This window comes from Simochromis diagramma, unplaced genomic scaffold (genome assembly GCF_900408965.1).
Source record: "Simochromis diagramma unplaced genomic scaffold, fSimDia1.1 OVJJ01000123.1, whole genome shotgun sequence".
Classification (NCBI taxonomy): Eukaryota; Metazoa; Chordata; class Actinopteri; order Cichliformes; family Cichlidae; genus Simochromis; species Simochromis diagramma.
The window spans coordinates 1530671-1551362 of record NW_024386778.1 but is presented as its reverse complement, the minus strand read 5'-3'; the positions used below and the strand labels follow the sequence as shown (position 1 = coordinate 1551362).

The window sequence follows — 20692 nt, the reverse complement described above, 5'->3', positions numbered from 1 at the left end:
CTGAGACATGCATATTAAAATGGTCACAGATGTGGGGGATGTGACGAAATCTTTTGAGCATCAGCTAACCTGCTGGATGGGGTTCCTACACCAGCGGCAGACTGAAACATTGCACAGCACAGCACAGCTGCTCTCTTATTTGCAAGGGGATTCCACAGTGGGCCCTCTCCTTGCTTGATTTGGTGGATTTTTCACACAGGCTGCCATTCTGCCTGCAAAAAAATCAAGATATTTGTCTCTGCAGGGGATCAAACCTGTGATCTTTTACTTAATAGGCAAATGTGTAAACTAGATAAACATTTTTCAGAGGATGTGATGTAATAGTAATATCAGGGTAAATATTTTGGTAAACACACCTTTGTGGTACAGGTTTAATTGTTTTTACTGGCACAGCCAGGGCGACGGTCACACACAGGGATAGTTCCTCTGGCCTGAAAAGAAAAAGATGTTTCCACAAGTAATTGCATGTTAGTTATGTTTATAGTTTCCTAATGATGAAGTTACTTAAAACTGCAGGCACTCTGGCTGATAACCTGCCATTAGCTCTACAGTCAATTTCTATATATAATTAATAATTGTCATATTCTGCTGTGCACTTATTTAATTTTAGAAGATTCAATGTCAGGACAGATGTGAAACTGAAAATAAGCTTTTAATGCTGATAGTTCAGTGCAAAAAAGATAAAGGAACAGAGCGAGGAGACAAAACTACATGGATGACGTGACAATGACAGAACAGAGGCAGAGGGTTTTATTTTAGTCGATTCTATGCTGTTTTATCTTGTTTTGGGTTTGTTTTTGTTTGTTTTTTAATATAGGGCTGTTTTAATTTTTATGTATTTTGTGTTTTATTTATTTATTTTTGCTGTTTTGTGTTATTCTATTGCTTTTAACTTATTTTCTGTACAGCACTTTGGTCCTGTGCTGGGGATTTTAAAGTGCTTTATGAATAAAATTGGATTGGAGAGGGAACAGAAAAACAAAGGACCTAAATAACCTTCAGAGCCATCACTATCAAGAACTGAAGACTCATCATACGGGACTTCTAAATACAATGAACTAAACTAAAGCAACAACACTACAAATAGTAAGAAGAGTAAGTGAATATCAACGGCAGCAAAGACAACTAATGAACCAAACCCAAAAACTCAAAACCACGATCCAGGGACCATGACAATGACCAACACAAAGTAACACATCACTGATCGATGTGCAAAGCTGGGAGAGACTCACTCCAAAAGACTTGCAGCTGTAAGTGCCGATGGTTGGACAGAATATTGGTTCTTCATGTTTGATGTGCAAATATCGATTAACACATTTATTAATTTTTTCTCTAATTTAGTACATTTAAAACACAAGAGTGTGATACATTTTTACAATGAAAATTAATTACAAAGCCAACAGCCCTTCCAGAGAGACCCACTGATGTAACGTCACCTTCCTCTGCTGTAAAACCTCACATCAAAACTGCTTTCTGTAAGAATATGTAGAAGATTGGAGCTCAACCTGTAGGAGGACTCCAGGGCTGCCAAAATACAACAGGGCTCCTTTTAGCCCTCCTCCTGCACCAGTTATCATTATTACAGAGTACCCGAAGACCTTAAGGGGAAGAAAAGGGAGTCTTCTGAAAACTTAGTAAAACTCAATGTAAAGCCCACAGAAACCGATCCTGTGTTTCAGAATAAATACCTAATAACTTCTGACAAAGAAGACCTGAATAATTTAGCAATAATTCTAAATATAAAAACAAAAAACCCTATGTGTATTTCAGCTGTTTATTTCTGCCACCTGGAAACATCTGAAGCTGTGGTGGGGAGGAGGTCACTAAACAAACAGCAACTCTTAACACACACTGATCTACTTCAGTGTGCACCTCCGTCCTATCTGGCACAGGTTCCCAGTCTGTCACAGGCCTAACACAGAAAGATCACCATTCACAGTCATGGCCAAATTAGAACTACAAGCTAACCTAATGTGCATGATTTGAACTGTGTGAGGAAGCTGGAGCATCCAGACACAACCAGTGCAGGCACAAGGAGAACAGGAAGCAGGAACCCGCTTCCTGTGAGGTGACAGTGCTAACCACTGCCCCACTGTTTCATGTTATACACAACATTATTTTTAATTGAAATTGTACAGTACTGTGTCTTTTTTAAAGTGATCTTGAGCAATACTGTTCCAGATTCCCTGGAGGTCTTTCAAAGTTTAATTTGGACATTGGCTACTTTTTCGCTTATTTTCAGTCCAGTCGTTGTGCCTGACCATTTTCAGAGGAAGGTTAACAAACAATTTAAAATTGTATCTTTAGAAACTATATTACTACCAGCCAAAGGGTGAGATATGCAAAATCACACAAGACCTGGACTAAAAATCAGTGGCAACGATGTTATGGGGAGATTAATCCACACTTGAAATTTTAGTTTAAACTGTGTTTAATATGTTTGAAGCTCAGGAGAGAAGTACAACAGTGAGTCTACAGAAATCTGTAAAACACGGTAGAGATCAAAGCCTGGAGAACTATTTCTGAACACTACTTAAAGAAGTTACAGGAAAGCTTGTCTGGGAGAGTTAAGTCTGTGTTGAATAATAAAGGTTGTCAAACATTGACTTTCAAGCTTTTTAGAAACTCTCTTGTTGGCTTACATACTGTATTTTCTATTTATTTGTGCACTTGTTTCAAAGCTGCTGCAGTGCCTTCGCAATATAATGTAAAGAAATGACAGTGGTTCATGACATGTAGTATTTCTTTTGATTTCAGATTAGTTTGGATCTTATTAACATATTTGCTTTTTCTTATTCAATCAATTTGCTACACGTTTGCTGTGTTTAACTTATTTTTTAACTGTGGTCACAAATATATTTCCCAGTTTGTGTATTCCTCACACATGTGAGGCTTTTGCTCAAGTTTGAGTCACTGAGCTTTTTTTGTTCAGTTTTCCAATTGGTTGTCTGGTTGTCTCTTATAGTGTGTCTTTTGCCTCCTCTCCTTCTCTTCCCTTTCATCCCAAATTGGTCACGGCGGATGGCTGCCCCTGTTCAAAGGGAGTTTTTCCTCCCCACTTTCACCAAGTGCTTGCTCATCATGATCGTCTGATTGTTGGTTTCAACATAAAGCACCTTGAGGCAACAGCTGACCTGATGCTATATAAATATAATCACGGTCATTCCAGCTGGATGGCAGGGAGTCAAGTTGTGGAATGTAGCTGAGAACTGTTACTCAAATGTTTTACAGTACAAAATGTGTCATCGTACTTCTGCTCTACTACATTTCCCGATCTAAATATTGTCATTTGTATTAGCAAGATGTCATTTATTAACAGCTTTAGTTGCTTACTTATTTTGCAGGTTTTTACAGATTATATTCTACATAAAACTGCCCAGCTCAATATAAGTAATTAAAATAATTTTCAGCTGAACAATACAATCAAGAATTCACTGCCATCATCCTTACTTGAGTATGTCTTGAGGCTAAATTTCTTGTACTGTTACATAAGTAGTCTTGTGATTTATTTATTTCGTTTATTTTTATTTTATTTTTAACTAAAGTAATGTTGTACGATTGTCAATTGTTGGACTCTGTATCCAATATTTTATATGTCAGTTCTCTTCCAGCACATCCTCTTGTGGTTTCACAAAATAAACTTCCGTGAAGAAAAGTTCCCTGATTGACTGAAGCGGAATCTTTAGAGAACCATTGAAGGAAAGGTCCGTGAGGGCCTCTGGCTGGGACACACACAGAGTAGTGCCGTTGTACCGTAAATCATTCTTCAAAGATCCAGCGGATAAGAAGACACGGGCAGGTTGAGCGAACCGTAGCATGGGCACCGGCAGGGGGCGTCGCTGGACGTGGGATGGATAGGCCAAGCGGCGGTCACGTGACGCAGTGCGGCGCGCTTCGCTGTGCACCTGCACAGAGTGGAGGACAAGGAGGAGGCGGTGTGGAGTTTGGATGCTGTGTCGGGGCTGAGCTGCCGAGTCTCACTTCAAATTCAGCACAAGTTCTTCACCAAGTTTCACTGAACAGGCGGCGGAATAGTTGAGCAGGAATGGAGCTTTCGGCGGCCCGGTTGTGTGTCTCACTGTTGAGCCTCTTCGCAGGTAAGTTTGTCGACTGAGCTGAAGCTGAGCTACTTTGACTCTAATGAATATTTCTGTGAACCGGGCTCGGAGCGGTCAGACGTGTACAACAACGCTAGCCGTTGACGTGGACACCGAAACTCGTGTTTTTTCGACGAGTTGAAAGGCGCATGATTTTTAAAAGTCGTGTTTTTCAGTGGTTCGACTTGATGACGAAGCTGTAACTTTAGGTTAAACACAAAGCACTTCCCAACAGAGCTAGCTGTGACCCAAGGTCAGTTTAGTTGTGTTACAAGCAGAACAAACGAACTGCGAAAGCAGATTTAAAGTGAAACAGTTAAGTAGTCAAACTGAAGTAACTGTGAAAAACATGTCTGTTTTCTGACACACGGGTCGGTCGGCGAACAGCATTTCAGTCGTTTGTGGTCATATCTCATCTCAGTGACCAGTAAGGGACAGTGGTTTAGTTCACTTTTAATCAGCCTTACCCAGTGGCTGTGTTTTGTACCTGAGCTGAATGCTTTTTTAAAAAATGTGCTGAACTGGGATTTTAAATGCTCACGTTCATATTTTATATGACAAAAAGGACATTTCCCCGGTGCCAAAAATCAGTGTATTTCCCTCCGTGCGTCCATTTCTTTTGGGTTATCGTCGCGTGGCTAACACAATAGCTTGATCCGCTTTTAAACCTGTGGCTGCAGGACTTCAAAGTGCTGCCGCCCCCCCCGTCTGCCATCTGCCCTTACCCCCCAGCCCCAGCCCCAAATCCGGTATCACGCCAACTTGAGCGCATGTTTGCTGCTGCTGTGACGGCTTCCTTCACGTCGGTATCATTTATTTATCGTTTTTAACGCCTCACTGCCAGGACTCTGCTTTGTTGGCCGTTTAGTCCTAGTGACCCTCACCTGAGAGGGTTTATGTTGTTCTGTTGACAGTGTGTGTGAAACCTCTGATTAGACCGGTTGTTTTAAACTGTCAATGGTCAACAGTGGACTCCAGTTTTTCTTCACCTTGTTACATTTTAACCAGCTTGGGCTGTTTCCTCTTAAGGCTTTGTGCATTTGATAATGTATCTGGCTGTGCATGATTTCATTTCTAAAACATTTTGTGATGTTATTTGGGTTGCTAGTTGTTACCATCAAAACGAAACCAAATGATACACGAGAATTCATGAGAATTCATCTCATATCTGCATTAGAACGAGTTTCCCGTGTTATTTAGGCTCATGGTGTGGGTGTAGCTGTTTAATGTGCTGGAATTTACACTGAAACTAACAAGTGGCTCCACCTACTCTAAACAATAATGTGAAACTTGAGTTCAATATGCTGTGGTACTTAGTGAAAACATTTCTGATCTTTTGATGGGAAGCCACAGAGTCTTGGTCAAGGCATTGCAATCCAGTTGGCTTGTTAGTGAGAGAATTAAATTGTAATAAAGCAATCCTTTATTTAGGATTTCCTAGTCTCTCTCTCCGTATAAAAGCTGTGAGAGTCACAGTGTAATATTAAGGTTTGCATAGTGTGCTGTTTAGCCTTTTGTCTCATCATTCAGTCTTGTGTCTACACCAGTTTGGCTCATTAACATCTTAATGGCACCATAGTCTCGTTATGGGGTCGCTGTTCCACTTCATCAGACAAGAACAGTATCCGGCGGGCTCAAAACATTCTTTGATTGGCTTAGAAATCCACCATAAATGTGCTCACCTCACTTTAATGGCAAAAATAACAAGTGGGGTCTTTCTGCTCCATTTTCTCTGTCCTATTTATATGTGGCTCTTCGTGAGCTATAAAGGGTTGACAAAAGTAATGCGTTTGTAATAGGAAGTCTAAGTCATTTAAATTGTACCATTTATCATCAGGGAATAAGAATCCAAACTTTGGTATCAGATTTTATAATGGCATTAAATGTGGACATGTTTTTCTATTTTTCAAGGTGTATATGTGAGCTATATACACAATATGATCATAAATAAATCAGATAAATATTAGGGTTGTGGTAGTGCTCTTGAATGAAAAAGAATACATCTTTTCTAGATAAATTCTAGATAAATCTATGGGGAAAAGAAATCAGATCAAATAAATGAAAATGACACTTTGAACTTGGCTCAGATGATTGTAGGATTATACGTATATATTGTATAATGAGGAAGCAGTCAGTATTTGGAACCAATACACATTTCCAGTAAAAATTATGGTGTCAAATTTGAATGTAATACTATTTAAATCATTTTAATGTTGTGTATTAACATAGCAGAGAACCTGTCATTTAAAACCAGGCTGGTGCTTATTACCTAAATGGTTGAATATATATGCTGTCATAAACTGGGATAGTAGCTGTGCTGTAATATTTGTTTATAGTGTTGTCAGCGTTTATACTCCCAAACATGATTATGTCATTGTTTCTTGGTCAACATCTCAGGGTCTGCCAATGAAACTGAATCTGGTACATTTGATAGTTGGATGTAAGAGTTCATATTAATTCATGTTTTCTGCCTTCTAAAGCAAAATTTAAAAAAACAAACAAAAAGTCAATGGCAATAAAAGTGATGGCGTCATAATGTCAGATTGACCAGTTTGTCTGTTCTGCTGTTGTTACGTCTGTTACCCTCCTTCGTTTTCTTTAATTCGCTATTCTAGTACTTTCAGTTTTAACTTTAATTTAGCTGCTTGCTAACTGAAGTGTAATTTTATGGTCCTGCAAATTGTCCGTGTGCTTGCATCCGTTTGGATGGGATGTGCTCACACGGAGTCCTCCAAGGATTCGCTGGAAGCGTGTGATGTATGCATCTGCCAAATGCTGATTGGTTGAGAAGTGGGCCAGAATACGAAAAGGGAGTATTTGCTGGGAGTCGTGGGGGGAAAAATAAAAATCGAAGATCATTAAACTACAACATGGAGAGCACAGACAGTGGCTGCAGTGGACAGTTTTCATTGTTTTTAATACTCGCTTTCACTTTCAGCTTTTTGTTTTAACTTTGCTGTTCTCTGTGGCTGACTGACAGACCGACAACAGTACAAGCAAGAGTAACCACAGACCACTTAGACCACTTAGACCACATACTTTCTACACTGCCTCCATCTGACAGCAGCGCTCTCTGCAGGGAAACACTCCATCACCTGGACTGCAAGCGGACAGCGAATGCACTAATCCTGCTGGACTGCTAGCTATGGCTGGGCCATATCATACAGTTCACGGTAATACCGGTACAATGTTAGGCAACGATAAGAAAATAAAACATCGCGATAGAATATGGGTAAAACGCGCATGCGCAGTGCCTTTGTTTTCATACACACATGGCCGAAAAAGCATGGGGGCAACGGAGAATGAGAAGGGAGAAAGCGGATCGTTGAGTGAAACGGATGAAATAGAATTGGTTTGTAAAAATGGTGCAGCTTCAGTGATGTGGAACTGGTTTGGTGTTTGTCCGTCAGATACACAACAAAGCACTTTTTTTGTACAACATGCAAGCAGGCCATCGTTATTGCTGTATTTGTCGGACTAAGGTGCTCGTAAATCTGGGAGTAATCTGGGTCCTAAACGCCGTCTGCTTCAGGTCTCAAAGTCAAACAAACACTGCAGCATCACTGAGAGTTACAAACTGTCTAAATTCTTTCATCTTTAATAAAACGATCAGCATTGCTGCTTTACCAGGTGAAACTATGAAGTTTAACATCCAGGCATCCATGAAAACAGAATTTATTACATTTAACGGAGTTAGAAGTTAGCAGGAAGTTAGCAGAAGTTAGCTCGCTAGTTTCGCTAGTTACCTAAGCATGATATAGCATGTTCTGACTGAGAGATTTCTGAAAACATTCAAACGTACAGCTCTGCTGTCACTTCCAACATAAATGAAGACAGAAAACTAAACAGCAGTGACGTTTGTAGGGTTACTGAAGTTGGGCTAGCTGGTATATAATGATGTGCTATGTGATCGCTAGCTACACAGCTATCCTAGCATAGCATAAACACAGTGAAGCTGGAGGATGAACGCTAACTTTTTTCCACTGGATAAAAGTTAACGTGAAGGTTCCCAATGGTTAGGGACAAATGCAGTCGCATGGCAGGATGCTGTAAACGGACCAAACTTCAGTCAGGAGAACAACTGAGATAATCCATCCACAATACGAGGTTAGTCATTAATATACTGCAACAACATGGGAATAGAGCAGCTGTGATAGAATACAGCATTAATGAATCAATGGTACAGAAGTGGAGGAAGAAGAATGAGTTGAATAAAGTTTGATTTATCTGACTGCTTTGTTTCACTTAATGTGCCTTATAATCCCGTGCACCTTATGGTCCGAAAAATACGTATTTGACTTTTTTATTTGGCACACTGCAGTTTAATGTTGCAAAGCACCTCTTTTTAACTTTAGTGGATAATATACATGGTTATGCTCAGGATATGTCAGCCCATTTCTACTGGAAATGCCTTTTGGTTAAACTTTCAGCAAGGAATTTGCATTTGCACTGTTACATTTTTATATGGCTTTAATGCACATAAAAAACAGCTTCTTGTTTAAGTGAAAATAAATGGATGTTTTTTTTGTGCTTGTAAAGTTGTGGAGTTGTATTTTGTCTCGCATCAATTATATCGTCAGTTATACCGTTATCGCAAATTTTCAAATGTATATCGTGATAAATATTTTTGGCCATATCGCCCTGCTCTACTGCTAGCATAACCAAATACTATGATTTGTGGTGATGGCTTGTGCTTTTTGTTTACAAGCAGAATGCTTCGACTAGAGAGGCAGTTTATTAGTTACAGCACGATGTTAGATTCACTTTAGATGTTACTGCCGTTACAAGTGGCCTGACAGCCAGCCTGTTAATCATGTTTTAAGGCCTCCGTCATGCTGCATTGGCAGTCTGCAGGTGTTGCCCAGAGTTTTGCGCACCTATCGTTGTTGGTGTCAATATCTACTGCTCACTGTGGGCATTTTTTGTTTTTGTGAAACTTCTGGTAATGCAGGCTACTCTTTACATGCTGTCAACGTTTCTGTCAGCACCGTCAGTCAGCTGTAACACAAATGTTTTGGACTTGTGTTCTCATTTTGAAACAGAAAAAATTGATTAATGTTTGGTTCCGAGAAAACTGAAACCTAATTTAAGGTGATTTTGTTGGTTGTAAAGTCCTCAAACTGCTTGACAACGAGTTCAAAACGAAACTGAAGCCAATCGGCAGCGAGGGAAGCGTCTGTGCAGGTTGTCCAGAAATTTCTTGGCAATCACAGAGCACAGAATTATGCTGAGCTCGTGTGCAATGCTGAGAGCATACCACCGAACTGAAGATGCAGTTTTTACATTCTGATCGCAACTTTGTCCACCAAACCTAGGCGATGTCGGTGACGAGCATGGGGAGTGATTCTAATTAAGATGTACAAGGTTTGCTTTTGTAGTTGGTGTTGGTACAAGCAAGTGCTTTAGACGTTTCTGCATAAAGTGACAGAGATACATGTTACCATGTCTCTGGTATCACCCACTGGTTTGTTTTCAGAATGAACCACATTAAAACAATTTAACTGGAAATGGTTAAAATTCCAGTTATTATGTTGATATATTGCCATATTCAAAAGTGACAAAACAACAACAGTGTGTGTCTCTAATTCCTGACACGCACAAGCTTAAATTGAATGTGTTCCCTGTAGCAAACAAATATTTTTTGCAGTGTGCACTACAAAGTAAGCAGCATTGGTTTGTTTGGCAGACGGCACTCCAGACGTTTTTCTGAAGTGTGTTTGTATTTTGGATTTATGCAGAAATCACCATTAATCTCTTAGTGTTGTCTGTGCCTGTTTCTGTCTGTTGGTGTAATGATAGGACTGAATGAATGTATGTTTGTATGTTCCCCATCTCCTCCAAGACGAATTTGTACATATTTAAAGTACGCATGGGTTTGCTACTGTGTATAATATAAGCACGTGTCCTACTGTGCTTCAGCCATGAGATCTTAAAATGATTTAATGCAAAGTGTTTGTAAAAATTAAGTACAAATGAGAAATACTCATGGGTAAATCACAGGATAAGATAACAATTATATTTGAAACGCTAAGTGTTGCGAGGCTCGGAGCTTTCATACTGAAGACACAGTTTGCATGCCGTTAGCACCCAGTGGAGCTCAAATCACATCTCTAAAATCACCATAAGCCTTTCATGTGTGTGAGGTTTTCCATTTACATCTCTGTGACAGATCAGACAAATAAGTCTGAGGAGGAATGATGTTATCAGTGTCCTGGAGTTTAGTTTGTGGCTGCCAGCTGTTTCTCGGGGTCTTGTGTGTTTATCCTGTTCCTGCAGCACCAGGTAACAGCGTGCTCCATCCATAAGCCGTGTGAGTTGGACACATTTGGACATACAGCAGAACAGCATTATTTATTTAGAATAAATGAAGTCATGGATTGAACAGGAGCTGATGCTGTGTACTGTACTTTAGACAGGTGCGCTAGCACATACTCAGTCTTGGTGCATAAACTACAGTTTAATACTCTTAATTCTCATGACTGAAGGAAGGAAAAGAAGGAAAACAGTATTTAGAAAATAAATAAAAATAAACGATGGCGCTCGAGGAGATTGGCTCACTGATTGGCTGGTTGCAGTTGGAAATAAGCCATTAGTGTCAATGCTGCAGAGAAGAAAATAGCTTGTTTCTTAGCTCATCAGGGAAACAGTTTTTGTCATAGGTGAAAACAGTGTCCTTAGCTCTCTCTGACATGTGTGTCATTTATTTGCTTTGGTTACATAACCTGTTGATTTGGATTTGGCAGTCTACACTCTGCATGTCTCGCACAGTCCGAGTAGTCATTCTTCCAGGAAAGGTATTAGAAGCCTTCCCTGGTACTCTCTCAACCCCCTCCACTCCTCGCTTGACCCAGACAAAAGTGGCTTTACTCTTGTTTGGGTCAAGAGTGAGGCCACTGCCATAAAACAGAATAAAGCACAAAGCAACCTTGTAAAAATGTGAGCGGGACGGGCACAGAAGGGAGTTACCTGATAAGCCTATAACCAAAGGCCGTGACAAGAGCCTGGTTGCTTGGTTACCTTTTGAAAACAGACACGGGGAGTACGTGTGTGTGTGTCTGTCTCTAAATCCAGCCTCCCTCTTCTGTATATGGATCCTCTTTTATAGCAGATCGAAACTCCTATTTCAGATTCATCTAAATGTCTTGAAACGTTCACTGTTATTAGGATAATATCTGTTGTCACTTTTACGTAAAGCTATGACAGTGGCAGCACAACCTGATCCATTATCAGCTCACACAGACAGTAATGACTGGAGGTCAACCTCGTCGTGACCCATCAGTCTAACGCCACTCCCTGCCTCCCATTGGCTGAAACGTGTTGCAGTCGCCGTTTTCTATTCAGCCGAGCGCCTTCCCCACCCAAAGCCCCTTGTCCTTGGAAATGAAGCAGGGGCACGTAGAATCGGATTACACTCCAGGGACACTGGTGTGTCCTCCACAATCTCACGATGGGGATGGCCGCGCATGAATATTCACAGCCCACACGTTAATATTTTAGCATGCCAGCCCTGTGCAGGCTCCCGCTCACCTACGTAGAAGTGAGAAATACTGAGCCCACCTTTACCTCGCCACATTACCTCTCTTCTAGCTTCCATTTCGTATCTGAATTATTAAATGAACAAATTATTGCCGGCTAGAGAATAAATGAAAATGATTAATAGTGGTGCCTGTTTGAGAGTCCTGTTAATGGGTGTGAGAGCACTTTGTATTCAGAGCTCATTGCTTTTTCACAGGGTTGAGAGTGAAGCTGCATTCTGGGGCTGCTGCCAAAGCATTCTTGTAGGAAGATATATTGGCAAGTTTTATCTTGAACCCTTGTCTTCTGTAATACTGACTTTATGACTAAAGTCAGTATTACACTGACGGATCATCGTCATCTTGTGTAGCCTCTGTCCAGCTTCTATAACACTTTGGCGTGTCAGTGTTGACATGGCATCATCAGCTGCATTACTTCAGTTCTATTATTCATTGTCCAATAATTGATTTGCTAGACTATGTTGTTCAGCTAATTCATTTGAAAAGCTGAGGGTGAATGTTTAATATTTTTGCTCAGTAAATTGTAACGTTGCGTACCCTGTAAGCTCTTAGAAAAAAACTGCAATGAATTGTATACATGTTATAAATAAAGCATAGGGGTTTGAAGGCTAAGGATGATAGGAGAGAGTGCAAGTAAACACTGGAATAGTTACAGCCTTTTTGCACACGCTCGTTTCTACTCAGTAATGTTGCTGTCGACATTCTTGATCATTATTTATAATCACTTCTGTCAATCTTTGATATTTATTAGGAATTATTATTAAATCTGTAACATATTGTATTGAATAGTCTAGTCCAGGGGTCCCTGAGGGCCGGTGCCCTGCAGGTTTTAGATCTGTAGAACTTCAAGGCATGTTGAGGAGGTCGTTTATCCATTTAAATCAGTTGTGCTGGATCAAGGACGCGTCTAAAACCTGCAGGACATCGGCCCTCGTGGGCTGGGATTGGGGACCCCTGATCTAGTCTGTTACTGTACTGGAGCAACTGTAACCCACATAATGTCCTTAGGGATTAATAAAGTATGCTGATTCTGAAATTGGTCTTCTTTAATCAGTTAGTGCGAGTGCATCTCTTAGAAGAAAAATATAAATAAAAATTGGGCCAAAATTAAATCAGCAGGGCAGTGGTTTCACTTTTACACTCTGTGTATATTTCTGTTCATTAAAACTTCTTTGGAGTAAAATGATATCTTTATTCATCTGGCCTAAATGCATTTCCTGAGTAGTTAAATTTCCACGTCCTGTCATGATCCCTGGAGTCTTTAGAAAGTCTTTTGGCTCGTTGCACCGTTTGAAATATCAAGGTCTGCCCTTTGTGTCTACCTGTTGTCAGCACACAGCCTCTTGCTGTCCATGTAACCTGTTAGTTAAAACAAGGTCACAGTAGTGCTGATACTCTCCGCTCCGAGTCCATCGGTCATCATCGCCGTGTCGCACCGTTAGGGGGATAACCCTTAAAGCACATTTATGACTTTGCTGCTCAATGCCCAGCTTTGTGGTGCAAACAAGGCCCGGTGCTCCTAATGAGGAATAATGGGCTCTGTGACAAAAAAGATGTTCGCTGAGACGATAATAAGGGTTTTCATGTGCCTCGTATCTCAAATGAACACGTCCAGAATACAATTTTTCTGTAGATAAATTGCACCGAAGCAAAGACGCTACAGCGCAGCAAGCAGTGAAGGAGACTTGAAGGATTTCTGTATAATCATTTCTAGGGAAGGGGGGGGGCAATATTATATAAACAAATGCAATTTGTTTATATCATAACTAGTGTAGCATTTAAATACAAATAACTAATAAATCAAGCATGAAGAGTTACCCGCTGTTAAATAAAGAGTTTTCCACCCTTAAAGGTTTTTAAGTTGTTTCTAATTTTCTATTGAATTTCATGCATCTTTTGCTTTATTCTTCCAAAAGAATGGAATTGCCTGTAGACACCATCCACGACCGAAAGCACTAGTCCTATTTTTCTCCCCACATTACAGGTTCATATCCTTTTTGTTTTTGCATAACACTTTGAGCTAGACGTCTCATTGAGGGTACACAGTGTGGCAGACAGACCCCCAGGGTGCTGCAGGTAGTGGTATGCAGCTTGTTCCAGCTTGCTTGCTAGGTAGATGTCAGCTCGACTCTACGTGTGCTTGAACCTCTGACAGATTCTGTGTGCGGTGGTAAAAAAACAGGCCTATTGTGGTGTACTACTATATATTAAAAAAGTCTCCTTATCTTGTAAAGCAGACTTGGAAATTCACTGCGGCGATACATTTTCCTCCTCAGCTGTGGTTTACAGTAGATGTATCATTTCCGAGATTAACATTGTGTATTGTTTTGTGTATGTCACATTATTATCAGCTAATGTGCAGGCATTGTCTTACACAGAGCTGAGTTGTGGGGCGATGATTATATTTTGTCCTCCAGCAGCGTTGCCCTCCCCCTCTTCTCCTCTAAGAACATTAGAGTTAATTGTGTGTCTAATCTTGAAAAATATTATGGCTCAGGAAAAAAGCTCCATAAGCAGAAGGTGGGGTGATTTTTGAGAGGTGGGAGAGGGGGTGAAGCAGCTGTTGAAGGAGCCATTTTTAGCACCTCGTCTCATTGAAAAACATTACGCATTGCCAGCTGCAGGTACGGTGAAAAAGGCAAATAAGTGGTGTCTGGAGAGAGCCTCTTTCTTCATTCGCTCCCACTTTTTTTTTGCTCCCTGTGGTGCTGATTTCCAAGTGTGTCTTTGTCTGGCATTTAATCATCTTGTCAAATTATATACTTATGCTAATAACTCCAGTCCATGGAAAAAATTGATTTGTAATAAAAGCAAATGCGTGTTATCCTGATCGAAGCAGTTTTTACAGTGCTGCGATGGCTTGTATTTGACATTTGTGAATAATATTGAAGCAGTCGTGTGGTGAAATTTTATGACAAAGTCCCAATCTTGTTACGAGCGTTAAAGGAGAATTGATACAAAGAGGCGCAGAATTAGATCCAGGAAATAAATCCAATTTGTTGTGACATTCGTTGCCTCATTATCGAGCTGGTGCTAAACCGAAGCCAAAGACTGTAATGAAGAATGTCAGAATCTCTAAAGAGGCCAAGTATTAAATGTAGCTTTAAATATCAGGACGCTGTGTTTTATGGCATCAAATGAACGTCACCCCTTCAGACCCAGCAGAGATTATATCTCTCGGCTGGCCTGGGAACGCCTTGGTGTTCCCCCGGACAAGCTGGAGGAGGAGCTGGGGAGAGGGAGGTTTGGGCTTCTCTGCTTAGGCTGCTGCCCCCGTGACCCAGCCCTGGATAAGCGGAAGAAGATGGATGGATGTAATGTTTGGGTTGAAGAGATAATTAATATTAGATCAGACTAATCGAGTTCATCTTTGGATAAGGATCAGATAATGATAATGCAGTTTGATCTTCTCATGTAGGTGTGATTGACTTTTTCTTTATCTCGAGGGGCATTGTGTTATATAAAGGAAAAGAGGGCTGGTTTCAACTGGTGTGTTTCTGTTACGGTAGGGAAGTTGTGAATGTTGTGATTGTTTTATGAATTCAACAGGTCTTCATCGCATTTAAATGACATTCATTTGCTTGCTATGGTTTTATAACCAGGTGTCCAGAACGAGTGTGGCTGTCTGCCATCTCCTCTCTCCCAGTAATATTCATTAAAACTGTCTGCTCAACCTCTTCTTCCTCTCAAGTCATTACTTCTGGCTCTTTGTTGGATGTACAGGTATGATGACCAGGACATCTGTTACAGTTGGAGTAGAAAAGGCTAAGTGTCCGAACCACAGCAAGGTCAGCGAGCCACAACAGACATTTAATTCCTGCGTTGCATCTTACCGCCATGCCAGGAAATCGACAGCTTGCCCAGCTGCCCTCTGGAGAGATGAGACTGAACTGACATTGGCTCTGTGACTGGCTGGTTTATGATGGTCAGAACTCACATTACTGCACAACCTTAATTAAATGCTGCTGTTTTAATAAGCAGTCACAAAGGGGCAGCCCGGCTGCAGTTGTTGCTGGTAAGTTCCTGAGAAACCAGCTGTTAAGTGTCTTAATGGAGCCCATGTATAATTCATAGGCATATGCAGAGGTGCGTAGCTGGCTGGCCTGCTATGAGTGGCTGATAATTGCAAGAAGAAAAGACCCATCACCAAATCTCCAGTCACACCGGCACACACGGCACCCAGCTCCTTTAAAAAGTGGCAGGGGAGCATCACCTCCACATTTATTTCATTTGAGACAAGATTTATAAATGACAGCTGAAGCTATAACACAACTCAGCAGCTAGACCTGTAGATTAATGACCTGTGAACACATAAAAAAGATCCTCTGTCTGCCTTCAATGTCACCCAACATTTTGTCAACTAATACAGCCTTTAGGCAGCAGTCCTATGATGTTCAGCCCACGTTGGTTCCTTACAGCTCTGAAGCTGTCGGACATCGATCCAGCAAGGAAAACTCATACTTGTGTTAGGTGTGTTTCCTTATACATCGCTGCCCAGCTGGGCCTCCCAGATGGATGTGTCTGAACTGTAGAGCTTTGCTTGTACCAGAAAACTTCTACAGTTTGCTAGTTTAAACTTTTCCACACCAAGGTAGGTAAACAATTGTGTAGGTTGTCCTTCACTGACATAATCTACTGTAGCTGTAAGCCTGTTCGAGATGCCCTTATAAGCAGTGTTTGGCTGCAAGTACAGTCTACTCAGGGTTCAGACCTCTTTAGATGTCATCAGGAGCCATCGGGGAGTTTGCTTCTGAGGCAGGTTTCAGGCGGAAACACTCTGCTGCACTCACTACACACTGAGCTGACCTTGACAAATCTTCTGCAGGTGGAAGCTTGTTTGTAGCATTTTTTTCCCTTTTTCCACACAAGTCAGAGACATGGAAACAGTTACAACTTGGAAATCAAAACAAAAATTTTGAGATGCTGTACTCCTTAGTTTCTTATCAACAACTGACCTTTTAAAATAAGACGACTAGTAAATCATCCATGCAAGAGAAAAATGAAGATATGGTGGAAAATATACCTGAGTATATGTGTGGGACACACTGCACTTGGTTAGCAATCGCTGCAAATGGAAATCAGGAATGTGCAACAAAATTCCATTCATGTTTTTAAAGCGGGTGATGGAAAGTTAAGAAACAACCACAGTGACCTGTGGGCTGTCGGCACATGGTTTGGCGTGTTTAATGACTTGTTTATTAAAAATAGCGCTGTAAAGAAACATATCTGAGGGGTGCACTGTGCAGCGCGTTCGACAAAGCCAGGCTTTCTTTGCATCAGCTGGCTTATCAAAAGCTAAACTCCAGCCAGAGATGATGAGTGGTTGTTATCAACTTTCAGTGTTAGCCCAGGCTTTCTGCTTCCAGCTCAGATAAAAGGAACATCTACTTCTGCACAAAATAAACAGATTGAGACAGACAAGCAAGACTCGCTCATGAAGAATATAAAACATTCTTGCAAAAATCTCCCCGGGGTAAAAGATGCTAACCCATTCCTCTCATTTTATATTATACCACTGAGTTGCTTTATTTTGGACAAATGACAGTAAATGTTCCTTCCTTGTTTAAAAAAACAGTTATCAAGGAAAAAGCAGCTGTTCCCAAATCAAAATGAAGTGAATTCCTGAGGATTCCAGCTTTGAGTCAGTTGTCTTCTCTTTTATATATTACCCAGAGGGGTAATATTCTCCACCCCTCTGGGTGGAGAATATTACAGTAAATTAGAAGCAGAAATACAGCATTTGTTACAAATAACGTATGTTAATTTATTTGTTGCTTTTTCATTGTAATTTTGCAGAGATAAGAGAGGTGTGTGCAGTCTCTGCTTCATGCTGTGAAGTCCAGTTTAATGTGGGCTCAACAAATATCGATAGAAAATGTGCCTGATGTTTTCTAAAGAAGTTTCTATTTATTTTATTTCTAATTAGCTGCCAAATTACATAACTGCAGCTCGTAGCGTTCCTCCTGGAATATTAGATGTGCTCAAATCTGAGCTCTGCTTCTTTGAATGGGTTTATCTCGACTGTCCAGACTCTCTGCTTCTCTTTGAGTTTGACGGGGTTATCTCAGGCTTGCGTAAAGAACTCAACATGGAGAGTAAATGTCTTCATGCTATGTCATAACAACATTTGTAGGCTTTCCTCTTTTGTACTGGATCGCTGAACTAGTGCTGTGAGTTATTTTTAACATTCCCAGTTGTGTCCTGTCACTTAACGATGTATGTCAACAGGAGCGGTCGTTTGGAGCTCTCTCCTCATGTCGAGGCTGAGAGTGTGAGCTCTGGGCATGAATAAACCCAGCAGTCGTGGTTAAGCTGTAACAACTGACAGTGTTTGCCTGAAGCTTCCTACAGGGCCCACCACTCAGGTGCCTCGACTACACCTGCCTTCAAAACCTCACACTGAAGAAGACACTACAGCATTGAAGTATCAGGTCTGTGTTTATTTCCTGCGCTGAGCAAAAACTGAGAAAAGAAGGAGGATTATCTGTCTTATCTTTTAACAGCAGCCTTATCTGGATGTCCTGCAGCGCAGTTTCCCCCACACAGAGGACAGGAAGGGACTGTCTGTGTTGTTACACTTTCACAAAGACCTCATTCTGCCTGGTCAGGGCTGCTTTGGACAGGATGAGAGGGTTTAGTCAGAAGGGAAGTTAAAACTGCATTTGAAAAGGAATTGATGTTTTAGCAGTTATTACAAAGTACTTTTTTTTTCATGTGCCTTTTTCGCCGGAGTCCTCGGGCAACTTTCAACACCAATCAAATATGCTTTGAATAGATTGCACTGCAGTTGGCCCCGTTGCCTGTTAACAGCCCAGTGTGGGCTGGATATGCAACACATTTGAAACTGTGTACTTGTTCAGTGTCCAGAAGACCACCATCGTGTAATGTCCTTCAGGCAGGAGACCTAATTTTAGACCAGAACCTGGAGGAAATGGCATGAGCGTACCCAATGACAGCCTCCAGAAACAGCCATACGTTTCTCTGCGCTGCACTGAAAATAACTCGATACTTTAATCTAACATAGCAGAGGACAAATGTGATGCAATCAAAATGTCAGCTGAAATTCTGGTCTTTTACATCGCTGGTATATCAGCTTTCTGAGGAGACTGTGGTCAGATTTAAAGTTTTAAAACATGCTGCACTCCTCCTTGGATGAACAAGGGAGGAATCCAGGAATTCATTTGAAGTCATTTCTGTTTGAATTCTTGTTGTTTTTTTGTTTTTTTTAGCCGTTTCTGCACCGTCTGCAGTCTGGACCGACACCTTAATCCTTTTAATGGTTTAGGAGTGCACCGTAGGAGTCTTTAAGTCTCAGAAGGTCTTTACTTAACATACATGTTGTTTATGTGTGGCTGATTTATCCAAGCAGCTTTAAGTTGAGCAAAAACAGCATCTCTGCATTGAAGCCGGTACGGTGGGAATTGTTCTCAGAAGAATGAGGAAATATTTCAAGTCAGACTGAAGTTCTTCTTACTCTTTTTGTCATTACTCCCACTGAGCATGTTACAGTCATCCACCTCACCTCAGACTGAGCGATGAAACTGCTGATCTCTGAATTTTCCCACCTGGAGTTTTTTGGTGGAATTCCATCACTAATGATTGTGAAAGCAGGCTGGTTGTAATCCCTAATTTAGCTCAGTGTTTCGGGAGAAATGTTCTAGCGCGATGTTCACGCTCTGTTGCTTTAAGCTGACTTCTTGAGTGTTCACCTCTCTCACATAATGAATCACACCCATGAGAAAACCTTTGTTTCGTTCACGCGCATATTTTCGTCGTTTTCTGCATTGCAAGTGCTCGTGCGTGCGTTTGCGTGTTCTATAAGCCATCGAATTTGAATTGGCTTTTAAAGCTGTCTGCCCATCAACAGTCTGAATGTAGTAGTTGCATCTGCTGCGATTGTGTCTCAGTGTTTGATCAGCAGCGCTGCCTCCTGATCGCAGCTGGCTTTGTGCCCTGGGGCCCGGACAAAGGCGGGGGTGCCGGCAGAGGCCTGGTCTCTATCAGACATTTTATTTGTTTAGGGGGTCGAATAGGCAGCAGCATGGCCGTCCCCCGCTCGCATTCATAGAAACTCCTGTGTCAGGAGAGAGACACCCCATCAGTATATCCCACTGAGACATGTGGTTTTCATTTTGTTGTTCATAGTAAGCTGCTGGAAGCTTAGAAGACAAATACCTCCCTTCTATAAACATTGGCGTTTTTCCCCCAGCAGCCTCACCCAACCCTCATTTGTTATGTATTGCATTAAAAGGTTTTGCTTCACATTCTTAACTGAATGTGTCAGTAAAGAGTATTGTGAAAATCAATGCAACACTGCGGCCATATTTGTATCCGGGCTGTACAGTAGACAAACGACGCATATTTTAACACATGCAGCAGATGCAGGTTTGATGTTGTTGTTTAGCAACACGTACCTGACACACATACCATCATTAACCACGGGCTCATGATTGATTTAAATCCTTCAGCTGATCCGCGGCATCTCTTCCTCCACTAATGGGAAGTAAATGTCAGCAGAAACGCATGAATGCGCGCGTGCTGTCATGAGGCATATTTCTGTTTTGCACCCTTTCTCAAGTCATGCAAAATGCTTTCATGTGTTAACTAATTGCTTGCAGAGATTGTTTTTTTTTGCCCCTTGCAAAATTAGTGGTACATGATTTTGTAATTATCCCTCTGGCTTCTGCAACTGGGAAAAAGCGTTCCTGCTGTTTCAGTGCAACAGCTATGTTTGCATCCAGGTGAAGGGTTTTTATTTTGTTGTTTTTATACCAAGACCCACCAAATGCGCTTGAAGCAGCTTTTATTATTTAGCTCCACTGTGTTTTGCCTCTTTAATGTTTTACTTTCCTCCTCACATGGCTACTCTGGCACATTTGTGAATGTTTCCCACGAGGATGTTATCAGTGGGTTATCTGTGTGCTGCTCCTTGGACTGGCGTATTGCCTATCAGCTTTATGGCATAGCCAGGCCCCACATTGTCACCACCTCACTCTGTCACTGGGCTTCGACAAATCCTGAAGGACACAGGCCTTTTATGTGTGTCCCTGTATGTGCCTG

At 41.2% G+C, this 20692-nt stretch overlaps 2 protein-coding genes across 2 annotated transcripts in view; both read left to right on the top strand.

Annotated features, from left to right (window-relative positions):
- LOC120720571 overlaps positions 1-20692 on the top strand; it is a 914567-nt gene that overhangs the window by 64802 nt on the left and 829073 nt on the right. The window lies entirely within an intron of this gene.
- cxadr (CXADR Ig-like cell adhesion molecule) overlaps positions 3900-20692 on the top strand; it is a 38222-nt gene continuing 21429 nt past the window's right edge. The window contains exon 1 of the mRNA XM_040013343.1: positions 3900-4097. Coding sequence (XP_039869277.1) covers positions 4046-4097 — 52 coding nt within the window. The 5' untranslated portion in view covers positions 3900-4045. The remainder of the gene's footprint in view (positions 4098-20692) is intronic.